We start from the raw sequence: 15,711 nt of genomic DNA, 5'->3' as shown, positions 1-15,711 counted from the left end.
TGAATTGCACGAAGGAGAATGTGCGTGAGCACGCCCAAGTCCCACAAGGCATAACTCTCACTGCTTTATTCAATCTCTGCCAGGATGATGAATTTGCTGAGACACTGTTGTATCATCAGATACCCAAGTACTACACATGGAATGTTGGCAGCAAGAAGTGGGCTCGCCGCTGAGCAGGACAAACTGTACCAGACCAGCCAGGCATCAAAGCCAGTGATGTACTTGACTGTGTGCACACTGTCCATCTTAAGAAATTTTCATGCTTTTACCTGAGATTGCTTCTGCATGAGGTCAAAGGTCCAACATCCTTTGAGGACTTGTGAACAGTGGATGCCACGATCTGTGAAACTTACAAACAGGCTTGCCAGCTCAGAGGACTCCTGAAGGATGATGCACACTGGAATAGCACATTGGAGGAGGCAGCTGGAACTCAATCACCATGGATGCTGCGAAACTTATTTGCCATCATGCTGCAGACATGTGCCATGTCAAATCCTCAACAACTATGGGACAACCACACGGAGAATCTGACAGAGGACATTTTGCATCACGCACAAGTGCAAAATCCTAACCTGGAACTGGACTACAGTGATGCAATGTTCAATCAAGCTGTCATTATCTTTGAAGACAAGATCAAGGCTTTGGATGGCTCTGACCTCAAAACTGTTGGCCTTTCTGACCCTCAACGACACAATGACAATGAGCTCACAAATGAAATTTTGAGACACCAACTACAACATGGAACAGCTTGCTGAATACATGCAGGAGATTGAGCAATGTCTGGTTCCAGACCAAAGAGAAGTCTTCAATAAGATTACACAAGCAGTTTTCATTGGGAGTGGTGGCACTTTATTTTTGGATGCTCCTGGTGGAACTGGCAAAACGTTTCTCATCAATCTTCTTTTGGCAAAAATCCGGCAGAGAAACATGATTGCCCTTGCAGTGGCATCAGACTTTGCTGCCACACTATTGACAGGAGGAAGAACAGCTCACTCAGTCTTTAAGTTACCCTTAAATCTGGCAAGTATGGAGGCACCAATCTGCAACATTGGCAGGAGTACTGGCAAAGCCAACCTCCTGCAGGAGTGCTGGCTCATTGTCTGGGATGAATGTCCAACATCTCACAAGGCTGTCTTTGAGGCTCTTGATCACACCATGCAAGATCTTTGACATAATGACAGAAGGGATGGAGTGACTGGTGTTGGCTGAGGATTTTCGACAGACACTGCTCGTCATTCCACATGGAACCAAAGCTGATTAACTGCAGGCCTGCCTCAAAGCCTCATACATTTGGAACAACATTCAGCGACTCAGCCCAATTACCAACATGCGAGTGCTTCTAACAGGTGATTAATCTGCCGTGGAGTTTGCTGCAAGCCTGCTCAAACTTGGAAATGGAGCCATGGTATCTGCAAATCAAGATGGAACTATCTCGATGAACAACATTGGGAAAACAGTTGCAGCACTTCAACAACCACATGATGCAGTATTTCCAAATGTTGCACACAACTTCCATGACCACAAGTGGCTATGCCAAAGAGCCATCTTGGTACAGAAAAATTATGCTGTCAATTCCACAAACAGAGGCCTTCTTACACAGTGACCTGGCTGTCAAGAAGCTTATGCCACACGTTATTATAACTACAATCATGACTGACCAGGCAGCAGGACAGGATGTCTTCATTCCACACATTCCAATCATTCCATCTGACTTGCCATTTCAATTTAGAAGGCTCCAGTTCCCCGTCTGTCTCAGTTTTGCCATGAGCATCAACAAGGCAGAAGGACATTGGCTCAAAGTTGTTGGCCCAAACCTGCAAAGCCCATGCTTTTCTCATGGCCAACTCTATGTTGGTTGTTCCAGAGTTGGCAATGGCAAAAACCTTTCATCTTGGCACCACATGGAAAAACATGCAACATTGTCTATCCTGGAGCTCGACAAGGATAAAAACAAAATTATATACTGTGATAAAATGTGATGTGAAATCCTCAAGACTGAAGAAGAACAAGCAGTGCTGGAGAAGAACGCAGAAAGAGGAATGAGAAATACAGAAGGAGGAGGAAGGCAGAACAACAATGAAAAAAACGACAACAAAGAAGAAAGCAAGAAGGAGAAGCAGACAGAAGAAGATAGATACAAGAAAAAGAAAGACAGAAGGAGAGGCAGACAGAAGAAGAAAGATACAAGGACAGGAAGATAGAAGTAAACAAAGACGACAAAAACAAGGAAAACAAAAATCCAGAGCAGCAGAAACTCCGCAACATCAAGAAGCAAGACAAGAAAAAAAAAACACAGCAGCAATGACTGCATTCTGCCCTCCCGTTCCTGCGATCTCTTAGTGATTGTGTTGTACTGTACTTCGGTCGGTTGTCTGCACTATCTGTTACAGGAGGACACAGTTCAAGCCCATCAAACTTTTGTGGCCCCTGTGTGAAGCAGATGCTTTGTGTCCATCGACATAAAATACAAAACACACATTAAATGACGCTTTGTGTTGAGGCATGGCAGTGATGGTCATATTTAACCCTCGACCAGTCAAAGATCCCCAGGAGGTAAACACAGCAAGGTAAGCTTTGGTCTTATTTTCCCTCTCCCATCGATATATATATATATATATATATATATATATATATATATATATATATATATATATATATATATATATATATATATATATATATATATATATATATATATATATATATATATATATACACATACACTAGCGATACCCGTGCACATGCACGGGATAGCAGTACAACATAGCTGGTAGCAGACGACAGACCGTACACGGGGAATGACAAAAATACGCATTGTGCAAAATGCAAGTGATACTATGGAACGCCAAGACTTCCAAAACATTGGCGGCATGTCCGCTAAGTGCCACAGCAGTTTCATAGGGATCGTGTGACGGTGAGCCGAGTTTTTAGTGTGCAAGCTTGGTATTATAATAGAGATGTATATATATATATATATATATATATATATATATATATATATATATATATATATATATATATATATATATATATATATACATATTGTCATGCGCCGCTTAACGACGTTCCGGGCAACGACGGATCACATATATGACGGATCTGACAGCTCTGAAAAAAAAAAATGTAAAAAAAAATGTAGCTGAAAAATTCCTATCGCCAAGTGATGCAGCCAACATTGCGCTGCCAGTCGTATAAAAATAGCACATACAATTATGTACGCTGTACAGTACATAATACTTCATAATGATAATAAACGACAGTGTGGCCCTGTTACAATGCGATCGTTGAGGTCCATAAAATGTCATTGTGAAAAAAGCAGGGTCATGCTAAATCGGGATTCAAGGAAATCGGCTTTCAAACTGAACCAATGTTTGCACGTTTACCTTCCAGCAAGTAAATTACCTTTGAATTGAAGAATTCCACGAATAAATCGTTGTTACAGTCAAAATTAAAACACAAATTTCTTTTTGGTGAAACTTTTCATGTTGTTAAAACAATCGCACTGTTCCGAAAATATATATCACAATTGACAGGAGCTCGTTTCTTCATTTATAAATTATAACATCGATGCAATGATTACGTATTTATAAAATCCAAACGCTATTTATTCACCTTTCTATAATCGATGCGAGAGGAGATTGTAAGCTGCTGCTAACAACACTGATGGCCGTCATGAACAGCACAAAGGTAAAACTAACGTGTCTTCAGTCTCTCTTGGATGCGTGTTACAATTGCCGACAGTATTCAGTACAGTAACATGATGTACAGGTTTGTATCCGAGGAGCAATGGGCTATACCATATAGCCTTGGTGTGTAGTTTTGTGTAAGTACAATGTTCGAAAACGAAAAAAAAAATGATGTTCGCAAAACGACGCGTTTCTCAGAACGTAACCCCATCGTTAAATGGTGCATGACTGTATATATATATATATATATATATATATATATATATATATATATATATATATATATATATATATATATATATATATATATATATATATATATATATATATGTATCTCTCTCTCACTCTCGCCACCTTTCCATTCCCTCTCCCTCTGTATCTCCCCCCCCTCCACCAATCTCTCTGCCCCTCTTGTCATATTCCTGTCAGCGAAACAACGGGTGGCATTTGCTAGTTACAAATAAATATAAATGTTTTGAAGTTTTGGAGGAAAAACAAAAAACATGGTCAGTCTGTCCATGAAGCCATGTGACATGTCTTTTAATTACAGACTGTTTCAAAGTCAATTGCACCCTGACCAGTGACTTCACACATGTACATCTTAACATATATATATATATATATATATATATATATATATATATATATATATATATATATATATATATATATATATATATATGTGGAAAAATTACGGGCCCAGACCGGGAATCAAATCCAGGTCCTCTGGCAAACCGTACCAGTGCTCTGCCGGCTGAGCTCTCTGGACGGCCCACTGGCTGAGTGACGCAATTCCTCCACATGTCAAAAGTCCTATGCTCAGTCATCTGCCATCTGCTCGGAAATCAGCAAACATTACTGCCCTGCATAAAAAGGTGCAAAAACAGATCCCTGCAACTGCAGACCAATCACAGCCTTCTGCCAATCATCAGCAAGGTTAAGGAATCCATCGTGGCTTCTGACATTAAATCCTTCCTCTTCTCCAATGGCTTGATTTCAAATCATCAATTTGGTTTCAGACCAGGTCACTCTACTCTGGATATGCTGCTTCTGCTCTCCCAACAATGGATGGAGGTACTCGATGCCAGCCATGAAATCAGAGCCATCTCCTGAGACATTGCCCGTGCTTTCAATATGGTCTGGCACCCTGCCCTGCTCATCAAATTCTCTTCCTATGGTATCCAAGGACATCTCCACTCGTGGCTCGCAGACTTCTTCTCCTGTCACAGCCAACGTGTGGCCCTACATAGAGTTCTCCCATCTCCTCTTCCTGTCCAGCCTGGAGCCACTCAAAGCAGCGTTCTGGGCCCTGTTCTTTTTCTGGTTTTCATCAATGATCTCTCCAACTCTCTGGAAAATCCTCTTTATCTTTTTCCTGATGACTCTACCATCTGCCGTACCACCTGTCATCCCTCAGATCGGCAAGCAGCAGCTTCTTCACTCTCTGCAGAGCTGGATAAAATCACAAACTGGTCCATCACATGGAACATGTCTTTCAATCCTGACAAATCTCACACTCTCACGATGTCTCTCCGAAAGGACCGGCTGGAACTCACCCCCCCCCCCCATCTACTTTCTCAACAATCTTCTTGAAGAAGTCTGTTCATTCAAGCTTCTGAGACTCACTATCTGCTATGATCTTTCCTGAGAAAGCCACATTTCCAAGCTGGTCTCCAAAGCTACTCACCGACTGGGCATCCATCCATCATGCAACGTCCTTAGCACACCTGAGCTCCTGACAACGTGCAAAGCTTTCGTCCACAGCCTGATGGAGTACTGCTCTCCCCTCTGGGATAGTGCTCCCACCTCTCATCTTTCTTAGCTTCACGCTGTAGAAACTCAGGCATTTATGATCATTGGTATCTCCCGCAATGAGGCTGACACAATAGGTCCTCGCAAAATCCAATTTCCCCACTCAGTTACTCCAGCGTCTGCAAACATTCAAAATGTAATCAAAGCCTGAGTTGTGTTCAGTTTGTTGGGGATGGGGAAGTGACCACACCTTTCCCTGTGCAAATTTGTATCGTATATCGCCAGCTGGTTGGAGCTCCCCCCAAGCAACATGAGAGTATATCTTCATTTTATACTTCATTCCTGAAAACCATGGAGAACGCTGTCTCGGTGGCGGGATCCCCGAATGCCATGTAACCACAGGCCGATGCAATCATCTCCAAATTATGTACTCATCTACATCATGCAGATGCATCACGAGCCTTGGCTTGACCGTGGGAGCCCCGAGGGGCTATTTCACCACACTCATATGAGGCCCCGCGAGGAGGAGTGATGTAAGCGACATTTTTTAATGATATGATGATGATAGGCTCGGATGATAGGGTAAGGGTTAAAATAGTGCTATATGGCATTAACTCCAAAATGGCCGATGTGTCCCTTACATCACTCCTCATCGCGGCGCCTCGTATGTGAAAATATACAAACTGGATAAGCATCTCGACATCATAGAAATGGGGAAGAGGGGGGGGGGGTGGGATTAACCCATCTGTAACGGCAGATTCTTTGCGAGTTACATCAACCACACAGAATGAATCTTAGTATTTTTACCTCAGGCAATGTTGCTGTAACAGTTGCTGTTGTAAGTGGAGCAGAAGAAGAGGGTGGGCCTTTGCTACTGTCTGCTCCTGCAGTGGCGACCTGTCTGACCTCTTCCACTTTGTTTTCTGACTCCACCTGCTTTGTCTCAACACCAGTAGAATGTCCTAAGGACTGCAGCACCTGATAGGGAATCACAGAATTCAAAACTAGAACGCCACACGGTGGAGCACATCTCAGAAAAGTTTCGGAATGATTGCTGGAAAACTATGGACAAAAGTCGTGTGACGAACAAAAACACAAACAAACAAAAACAAGATATATGTCACCAATGGTACAATTCTTGTGAAATCCATAAAATAAATTTGACCTTAAAAAATAATTGGTGGTTGAATTCAATGACCAAACATGCAACTCATCATCAAATTTCAAGTCCATCCATTGGGACCATACTCTGTGCAGAGCGTTGGTGCTGCCGAGGTTGACTCCTTGGCTATCAAGCATAATTCTGGACGGGTCGCCACTCCGACACAGTATACCAGCATGCTGGCACTCATTTGCCGACCTCAGAAGGATGACAGGCAGAATTAACCCCACCTGGTATTAATTCAACAGCTGAGTGGGGTTTGAACTCAGGATCAGAGGATCCCAAGCTGACCACCCTAACCATTAAGCCAACACCAGGCACAATTTCAAGTCAATTGGATGAAAATTAATGATTTTAGAAATACCTTAGTTGTTGACCTTGGACCTATGTTGACCTTTTCTTTTATATTGACCTCAAAAATAATAAGTGGTTGAGTTCAATGACCAAATATGCAACTCTTCTTTAAATTTCAAGTTAATCGGATGAAAATTGATAATGTTAGAAATTCGGCCTATCGATCGTTTGGTGGAAGTCGACCTCAATAATAAATTGGTGGTTGAATTCGGTAACCTGATGTGCACATCCTGTTCAAATTTCCAGTCAATTGGATGAAAACTGAAGATTTTAGAAATTTGACAAATATGTTGACCTTAGGCCTTTGTTAACCTTTTGACTTTTTTGACCACAAAAAACAGGTTTCTTGCTTATGACGAACTCTTCCATGTGGTGAAGTTTCGTGAATATCGGTTTAAAATTGTGACCTGCAGGTGATAAACATAAAAATAAAGACAGACTTAGAAGAAAAAGATGTCGTGCAGAGCACGATACTTGCAAAATCCACCCCTTCTCCAAAGGTTGTCATGGATACATCAAATTGTCCATTTTATCAAGATTCAAACTGACAATCTTAATCAAAGCCTTGTCAAAGCCTTGGTCAATTGGATGAAAATTGACGATTTTCAGATATAAATTGACGATTTTAGAAGTTTGACCTTGAGTTCACCTTTGACCCCAAAATCAATAGGCTTCTCAGGTGAGACTACCTCTGCAATTCCGTAAAGTTTCATGGTGATCGGTTTAGAATTGTGACCTGTAGGCGATTGACACAGACAGACAGACAAACAAACAGAACAACAAAATAGACTGACCAATATACTTGAAAAATCTTCGATTTTCACAAGTAACGAAAAATCACTCACAGAGCCAACAAGAAAGGTGCTCAGTGGAGAACATACCTCTGACAGTTTGAACAGTTTACGTTTTGTATCCCACTGAGAGGTTGCATCTGCATCCAGACATGAACCACAATGTAATGGACTTGTACTTCTCACTGACCCACCTCACCACCATGTTTTGTAATTATCCGTCCTCAACTTTTTGAAATATGATGCAATATATCATTGTTGGCCACATCTCTCAATGGTGAAGAATCACATAAAAAAAATTTAAATACCAAAGACCCAAAATAACCAGAGGACCCAAAATAACCAGAGGACCCAAAATAACCAGAGGACCCAAAATAACCAGAGAACCCAAAACAATCAGAAGACCAAAAACACCCAGGGGATCCAAAAGAACATGAAGACCCAAAATACCAAGTTTCGTAAAATTTGGTCGACCAAGAAGGTCAACATCGGCCAAAAGGTCAATTAGGGCTAAATTTTCTAAAATCCTAAATTTTCTTCCAATTGACTTGCAATTTGAACAGGATTTGCATATCAGGTCATTGAATTCAACCACCTATTATTTTTGAGATTACCATTGGTCAAAAGGTCAACATCGGCCATAACATCAACACAACAATGGCCAGATTTCTAAAATTGTTTTAAAATTGTCAATTTTCATCCAATTGACTGGAAATTTGAACAGGATTTGCATATCAGGTCACTGGATTCAACGACCAATATTATTTTGCGGTCATCTCTCAGCTAAAAGTTCAATTTGGCCCAAATTTTTGAATCATCAATTATTTTTGCGGTCAATATATGCCGTATTTCTAAAATTGTCAATTTTCATCCGATTCAGTTGAAATTTGAAGAGCATTTGAATATCAGGTTACTGAATTCAACCACTACTTCATTGTGTTTTGCCAAGTGTCACTGAGTGATTCTTCATTTGATACTTAGTAAAGAAAAAGTTTTTTCTTTTGACAAGTAAGTTGATCGCCTCCCTTTGTTTGTTTGATCGGTATATTTTTTTGGTTTTTTTTGTTGGTTTGTTTGTTTGTCTGTCTGCTTGCCTCCAGCCCGAACTGCTCAACCCAACGTTCTGAAATTTTCGGAGATTATAGTCGACGACCGTGCGATGGTTCCACATTGAAGGTTCGTAAAATTCGGTCGACAAAAAAGGTCGACATAAGCCAAAAGGCCAAATTTTCCAAAATCGCATCCAATCCAAAAATCGCATTTTATTGCATGAAATAAGTATTTGATACATCAGAAAAACAGAACTTAATGTTTGGTACAGAAATCTTTGTTTGCAATTACAGAGATCAGACGTTTCCTGTAGTTCTTAACCAGGTTTGCACAGACTGCAGCAGGGATTTTGGCCCACTCCTCCATACAGATCTTCTCCAGATCCTTCAGGTTTCGGGGCTGTCGCTGGGCAACACAGACTTTCAGCTGCCTCCAAAGATTTTCTATTGGGTTCAGGTCTGGAGACTGGCTTGGCCACTCCAGGACCTTGAGATGCTTCTTACGGAGCCACTGCTTAGTTGCCCTGGCTGTGTGTTTCGGGTCGTTGTCATGCTGGAAGACCCAGCCACACCCCACCTTCAATGCTATTGTTGAGCGAAGGAGGTTGTTGGCCAAGATCTCGCGATACATGGCCCCATCCATCCTCCCCTCAATACGGTGCAGTCGTCCTGTCACCTTTGCAGAAAAGCATCCCCAAAGAATGATGTTTCCACCTCCATGCTTCATGGTTGGGATGGTGTTCTTGGGGTTGTACTCATCCTTCTTCTTCCTCCAAACACGGCGAGTGGAGTTTAAACCAAAAAGCTCTATTTTGGTCTCATCAGACCACAGGACCTTCTCCCATTCCTCCTCTGGATCATCCAGATGGTCATTGGCAAAACTTCAGACGGGCCTGGACATGCGCTTGCTTGAGCAGAGGGACCTTGCGTACACTGCAGGATTTTAATCCATGACGGCGTAGTGTGTTACTTTTGGTGTTCTTTGATACTGTGGTCCCAGCTCTCCTCAGGTCATTGACCAGGTACTGCCGTGTAGTTCTGGGCTGATCACTCACCTTTCTCATGATAATTGAGGCTCCACGAGGTGAGATCTTGCATGGAGCCCCAGACCAAGGGAGATTGACTGTTATCTTGAACTTCTTCCATTTTCTAATAATTGCGCCAACAGTTGTTGCCTTCTCACCAAGCTGCTTGCCTATTGTCCTGTAGCCCATCCCAGCCTTGTGCAAGTCTACAATTTTGTCCCTGATGTCCTTAGACAGCTCTCTGGTCTTGCCCATTGTGGAGAGGTTGGAGTCTGACTGATTGAGTGTGGACAGCTGTCTTTTATGCAGATAACAAGTTCAAATAGGTTCAGTTAATACAGGTAATGAGTGGAGAATGGGAGGGCTTCTTAAAGACAAAACTAACAGGTCTGTGAGAGCCGGAATTCTTACTGGTTGGGAGGTGATCAAATACTTATTTCAGGCAATAAAATGCAAATTAATTATTTAAAAATCATACAATGTGATTTTCAGAATTTTTGTTTTAGATTCCATCTTTCACAGTTGAAGTGTCCCAATGATAAAAATTACAGACCTCGACATGCTTTGTAAGTGGGAAAACCTGCAAAATCGGCAGTGTATCAAATACTTGTTCTCCCCACTGTAGATATATATATATATATATATATATATATATATATATATATATATATATATATATATATATATATATATATATATATATATATATATATATACATATATATATATATATATATATATATATATATATACACATATATATACACATATATATATATATATATATATATATACGCATATATATATATATATATATATACACATACATACATATAAAAAATATATATATAAAATCTGATATACTTCTATGTCATTTCCGTTATGCTGTCGCATAGCATTGATTTACATTTCTTATCAATATGGCACTATTCGTTCACTTCCGTGGTGCAATAGGGCTTCAAATTAAACCATTTTGGAAATTAAAATAATGGGTTCCTGTTCAACCTCATTGGCTGTGTGAGCTCCTATTTAAAAGAGATCGGCTCTTGTCATGTTGCAAGTTGCAGCGAGGACGTGTATGATAATACACTTATAAATCTACATTTAACACAAAGGCTGAACAAATAAAAGTAGGAAAGAAAAAAAAATGCTTTTCATTCATGCAAGTGAACCTTGAGTGCAAGGTGGAGCTTTGCCGTTTTCTTTGAGGGGCCAGAGGCTTCGTATGTAACACCATCCAGTTCTACTGTCATTGTAAAGACGGGTGAGTGCACAGGCCCAGACTGTGAAAGTAGATGATACTGCAGGCCTGAGTGGATGTGATTCAGCCGCATAACAGCATTGATGGGGGGAGATGCTGCCTTCTCCTTCGTAACTAGTAAAGACAAATCAATGGCAGGTCCAGTTAATGCACGGAACGCAGCCCAGGTAGGTGGCGCATGGAACGCAGCGCAGTCAGGGCACGGAACGCAGCGCAGTCAGTGCCGCAGGGCCGGGACACGGCGCGGGCGCAGACGGACCGCAGGGCCGGGACCCGGCGTGGGCGCAGACGGACCGCAGGGCCAGGACCCGGCGCGGGCGCAGACGGACCGCAGGGCCGGGACCCGGCGCGGGCGCAGACGGACCGCAGGGTCGGGACCTGGCGCGGGCGCAGACAGACTGCAGGGCCGGGACCTGGCGCGGGCGCAGACAGACCGCAGGGCCGGGACCCGGCGCGGGCTCAGACGGACCGCAGGGCCGGGACCCGGCGCGGGCTCAGACGGACCGCAGGGCCGGGACCCGGCACGGGCACAGACGGACCGCAAGGCCGGGACAGGCGCGGGCACAGACGGACCGCAAGGCCGGGACAGGCGCGGGCACAGACGGACCGCAAGGCCGGGACAGGCGCGGGCACAGACGGACCGCAGGGCCGGGACAGGCGCGGGCACAGACGGACCGCAGGCAGCAGAAAACGCGAGGGCAAGACTCGTACAACAGCACACCTTTTTTGATGTATTTGCTCTTTTTGGCATCACCCCGTCCAGTTAAGCCTGGAATATTCTCCAGCAGTCTTTTTTTTCCTTCTTTTGTGCCATCTCCTGCAAGAAATAACGCAAAGCACAGGTACAAGGTGAAAACGATCTTTTTCTTCTTGCTTAACAAAAGACATTGATGAGTCAAAGAAACAGGTATTGACAGCAACGGTGTGAGAGCAGTCAGAGTTGAAGGAGGTGGCTTAATAGACATGTTAAACTGTCAGTTACCTGTAAATGCTCGCATGTGGAATGGCGATTTGACAGATAAAGCGTTCATGCCCAGCACCCGATGCAATTGACCAAAGGCCAGCAACCGCATAGCATGCTGGGAAAAAAGGAGAATCAAGACTACACACAAGTAACTTTTGCACAAAAGGAAGCCTTTCTAATGTGACCATTCCACATGTATTAACTTCCTCCTCAGACTCATCAATGGAACATACAGATAAACTATCATTTCTGCATTGTGCCTATTTATATACGAGACCATAAAATAAACTGTGCAGACAGATGTGTTTATTCATGTGAAATGGAACATTTCACAGCTCAAATTTGTGGTTCGTACTCCGCCATCCTGAGCGAGTGGTTCGTGCTCCGTCATCCTGGGCGAGTGGTTCGTGCTCCGTCATCCTGAGAGACTGGTTCGTGCTCCGTCATCCTGGGCGAGTGGTTCGTGCTCCGTCATCCTGGGCGAGTGGTTCGTGCTCCGTCATCCTGGGCGAGTGGTTCGTGCTCCGTCATCCTGGGCGAGTGGTTCGTGCTCCGTCATCCTGGGCGAGTGGTTCGTGCTCCGTCATCCTGGGCGAGTGGTTCGTGCTCCGTCATCCTGGGCGAGTGGTTCGTGCTCCGTCATCCTGGGCGAGTGGTTCGTGCTCCGTCATCCTGGGCGAGTGGTTCGTGCTCCGTCATCCTGGGCGAGTGGTTCGTGCTCCGTCATCCTGGGCGAGTGGTTCGTGCTCCGTCATCCTGGGCGAGTGGTTCGTGCTCCGTCATCCTGGGCGAGTGGTTCGTGCTCCGTCATCCTGGGCGAGTGGTTCGTGCTCCGTCATCCTGGGCGAGTGGTTCGTGCTCCGTCATCCTGGGCGAGTGGTTCGTGCTCCGTCATCCTGGGCGAGTGGTTCGTGCTCCGTCATCCTGGACGAGTGGTTCGTGCTCCGTCATCCTGGACGAGTGGTTCGTGCTCCGTCATCCTGAGCGAGTGGTTCATGCTCCGTCATCCTGGGCGAGTGGTTCGTGCTCCGTCATGCTGGGCGAGTGGTTCATGCTCCGTCATCCTGGGCGAGTGGTTCGTGCTCCGTCATCCTGAGAGAGTGGTTCATGCTCCGTCATTCTGAGCGAGTGGTTCGTGCTCTGTCATCCTGAGCGAGTGGTTCGTGCTCCGTCATCCTGGGCGAGTGGTTCGTGCTCTGTCATCCTGGACGAGTGGTTCGTGCTCAGTCATCCTGGGCGAGTGGTTCGTGCTCCGACATCCTGAGCGAGTGGTTCATGCTCCGCCATCCTGAGCGAGTTGTGAAATAACAGCGATTTCTGAGCCGTTTGCCGTATTAACGTGTTTTCTAAATTACCGAGCTAAATTTTTTCCACCCGTCACACGCAGTTGTTTATATTGATTCATGTTTGTGAACATCTCCCTGAAACATGGAGGACACGCATGCACGCACACACCCTTTTATTAGTGTAGATTATTATTATTTGGGGTACCAAGCCTTCAGAGCTGGGTCACCTATTGTTTTTCTTCTGTTTGTTTGTTATTATTATTATTATTATTATTATTATTGTTGTTCTGAGGGTACCAAGCCTTTTGGGCTGGGTAACCTCTTGTTTTTTTTCTGTTCTAATTATTAGGATACCAAGCCTCCAAGACTGGGTAAGCAGTTGTTTTTCTTATGCTTTATTATTATTTTTCTTATTCCACCGGCAATTGTCGGGTTTTTTCCACTTTTAAATTCATTTTCTCGGCAACCGTTAAACCAATCGGCACAAAATTTTCACCGTAGTATGCATCATTTTTCGCAGAATATTTCATTGATAATTGTGACATCATAGGTCACATGGTACGGGCACCACCTTTGAAAAACTTTGGACCTCCATCTCCAAAACCGCTCTATGGAAAAAAATTTGAAAATTGGCAAATGGCAAGAAATCCCCACGAGGAAAAAGTGTGATTTTTTTTTTCATGATGTCTTCGGTGAAGTGGTATTCCGGTGAAAATTCCACGTGTAGAACACAATGTAGAACCAAAAATTTGAAATTTCTTGAGCGTCATCTACGCAACTCACAGAAGGAAAAAAATATTATGAAGTCAGGTTACGTGATTCGGCAGCTATATTGTTTCGAATTGTTTTTGTTTTTAATCTTCTTCTCCAGAACGGCTTCTATTTGTTGTATTTCTCCAGATGGCTTCAGAATCTTCGATTTGTTAAAGAATAATTGATAGCTCACATGGTTTGACAGCCATGCTGGAGTGAAGAAAAATATTAAATAATGTTTTCTCTGGAACCACTTACCCGATCTAAGTGAAACTTTGCAACCATCATCAAATGTCATTGCTACATACAGGAGAAAATTATGTCACAAGTCACATGGTTTGCCAGCCATCTTGGAGAGAAAAACGCACCTTATCCGATTAAAACGAAACTCAACAAGTGTGATCTCCTCACAAATTAGAGGTAGAATACAAATTTATGATGACATAGGTCATGTGGTTCATCAGCCACATTGGATTGAAAATTAAAAAAATTGAAAAAAACTTCTCTTAAACGGCTTAACAGATTGAGGCGAAACTTTACAGGTCTGACCGCCTATCCAAGATGAACAAAAAGTTCCCTCCTCTTTTTGACGTAGGTCACATGGTTTGGCAACCATATTGGATTGAAATAAAATATTAATGTTTTCTCTGTAACTGCTTCATCAGTCAACATCAAACTTCACAGTTATGATCCAGTTGACATAGGGAATGTATGTTTTTTTTAAATTTAAACTCGATCAGCTGCAATGATGGCAGCCAGAATTATTTAATTATTTGCATCTGAGAACTTTTTTTTTTGCACAAGGCTCATTTGGCTGCGCCTACATGCGTTTCAGGGTACAGGAGTAGCAATTCAATTGGTACTGATGATGGTCCCAGGAAAAGGGGTCAACTGTGCACATAATAAATTGATGGAACATGGCCTGTTCCTCAGTCCATAACTTGTGAACACCTTGTCATGGAGAAGCATGTGGGGGGGCGGGGGGGGTGGGTCATTAGACTCAGGGGGAATCCCGCTTCACCCTCCGCACCCATGGTGTCAACGTTGATTGCTTTTTGTTCAGGTTATTTAAAAACCAATTCAATTGATTCCGACTATATTCAGGAAAAAGAGCTAACTGCTTATATAATAAAGACTTAATGTGGCGTATTGCTCGGTCCACAACTCATCAATCCCGCATCGTTGAGAGACGTGTGCAGGGCTTTGTATTACTCGGAGTTCCGGTTTACCCTGCGGACCCACGGTGACATTTATTACTTCATGTTCAGGTTATTTAAACACCAATTCAATTGATACTGGTGATGGCCCCAGGAAAAGGGACATCTGCGTACATAATTATTGTCAGATCGGGCCAGATCAGATCTGTGACTTGCTGCAGGTATCATGTAAACCTGTACTAATCTGTTTCATGGTCGGGTTGTTGGCGATGAAACCATCTCCCCTTCCAGGTTTTTCTGGTGAGGAGGGTGTATGATATGGACACTCAGCAGGATTAAAAACAAAACCTGTCAAAGGGCAGAGGCGTTTCTTGTGAGCCAATGGCCATCCACATCAAGTGCCCAACTGTGGCTGCGGATATCCTCCTGCAGTTTGGTTACTTGTTTTAGGAGGTTGGCGGCAGGATTTTC

At 43.3% G+C, this 15,711-nt stretch overlaps 1 protein-coding gene across 2 annotated transcripts in view; it reads right to left on the bottom strand.

Moving 5' to 3' along the window:
* Nucleotides 1-15,711, bottom strand: part of LOC147035909 (spermatid perinuclear RNA-binding protein-like) — a 178,853-nt gene that overhangs the window by 101,701 nt on the left and 61,441 nt on the right. For both annotated transcript variants that reach the window (XM_085848024.1, XM_085848015.1), the window contains 4 exons: nucleotides 12,063-12,159; nucleotides 11,802-11,897; nucleotides 10,992-11,194; nucleotides 6,246-6,416 (listed from right to left, as the gene is read on the bottom strand). In XM_085848024.1, coding sequence (XP_085704150.1) covers nucleotides 6,246-6,416; nucleotides 10,992-11,194; nucleotides 11,802-11,897; nucleotides 12,063-12,159 — 567 coding nt within the window. The remainder of the gene's footprint in view (nucleotides 1-6,245; nucleotides 6,417-10,991; nucleotides 11,195-11,801; nucleotides 11,898-12,062; nucleotides 12,160-15,711) is intronic.

The sequence above is a fragment of the Eptatretus burgeri genome, chromosome 1 (genome assembly GCF_056783735.1).
Source record: "Eptatretus burgeri isolate ZD-2024b chromosome 1, Ebu_testis_v1, whole genome shotgun sequence".
Lineage (NCBI taxonomy): Eukaryota > Metazoa > Chordata > Myxini > Myxiniformes > Myxinidae > Eptatretus > Eptatretus burgeri.
The sequence above is the reverse complement of the archived record's forward strand: the minus strand, read 5'-3'. Positions and strand labels throughout refer to the sequence as shown.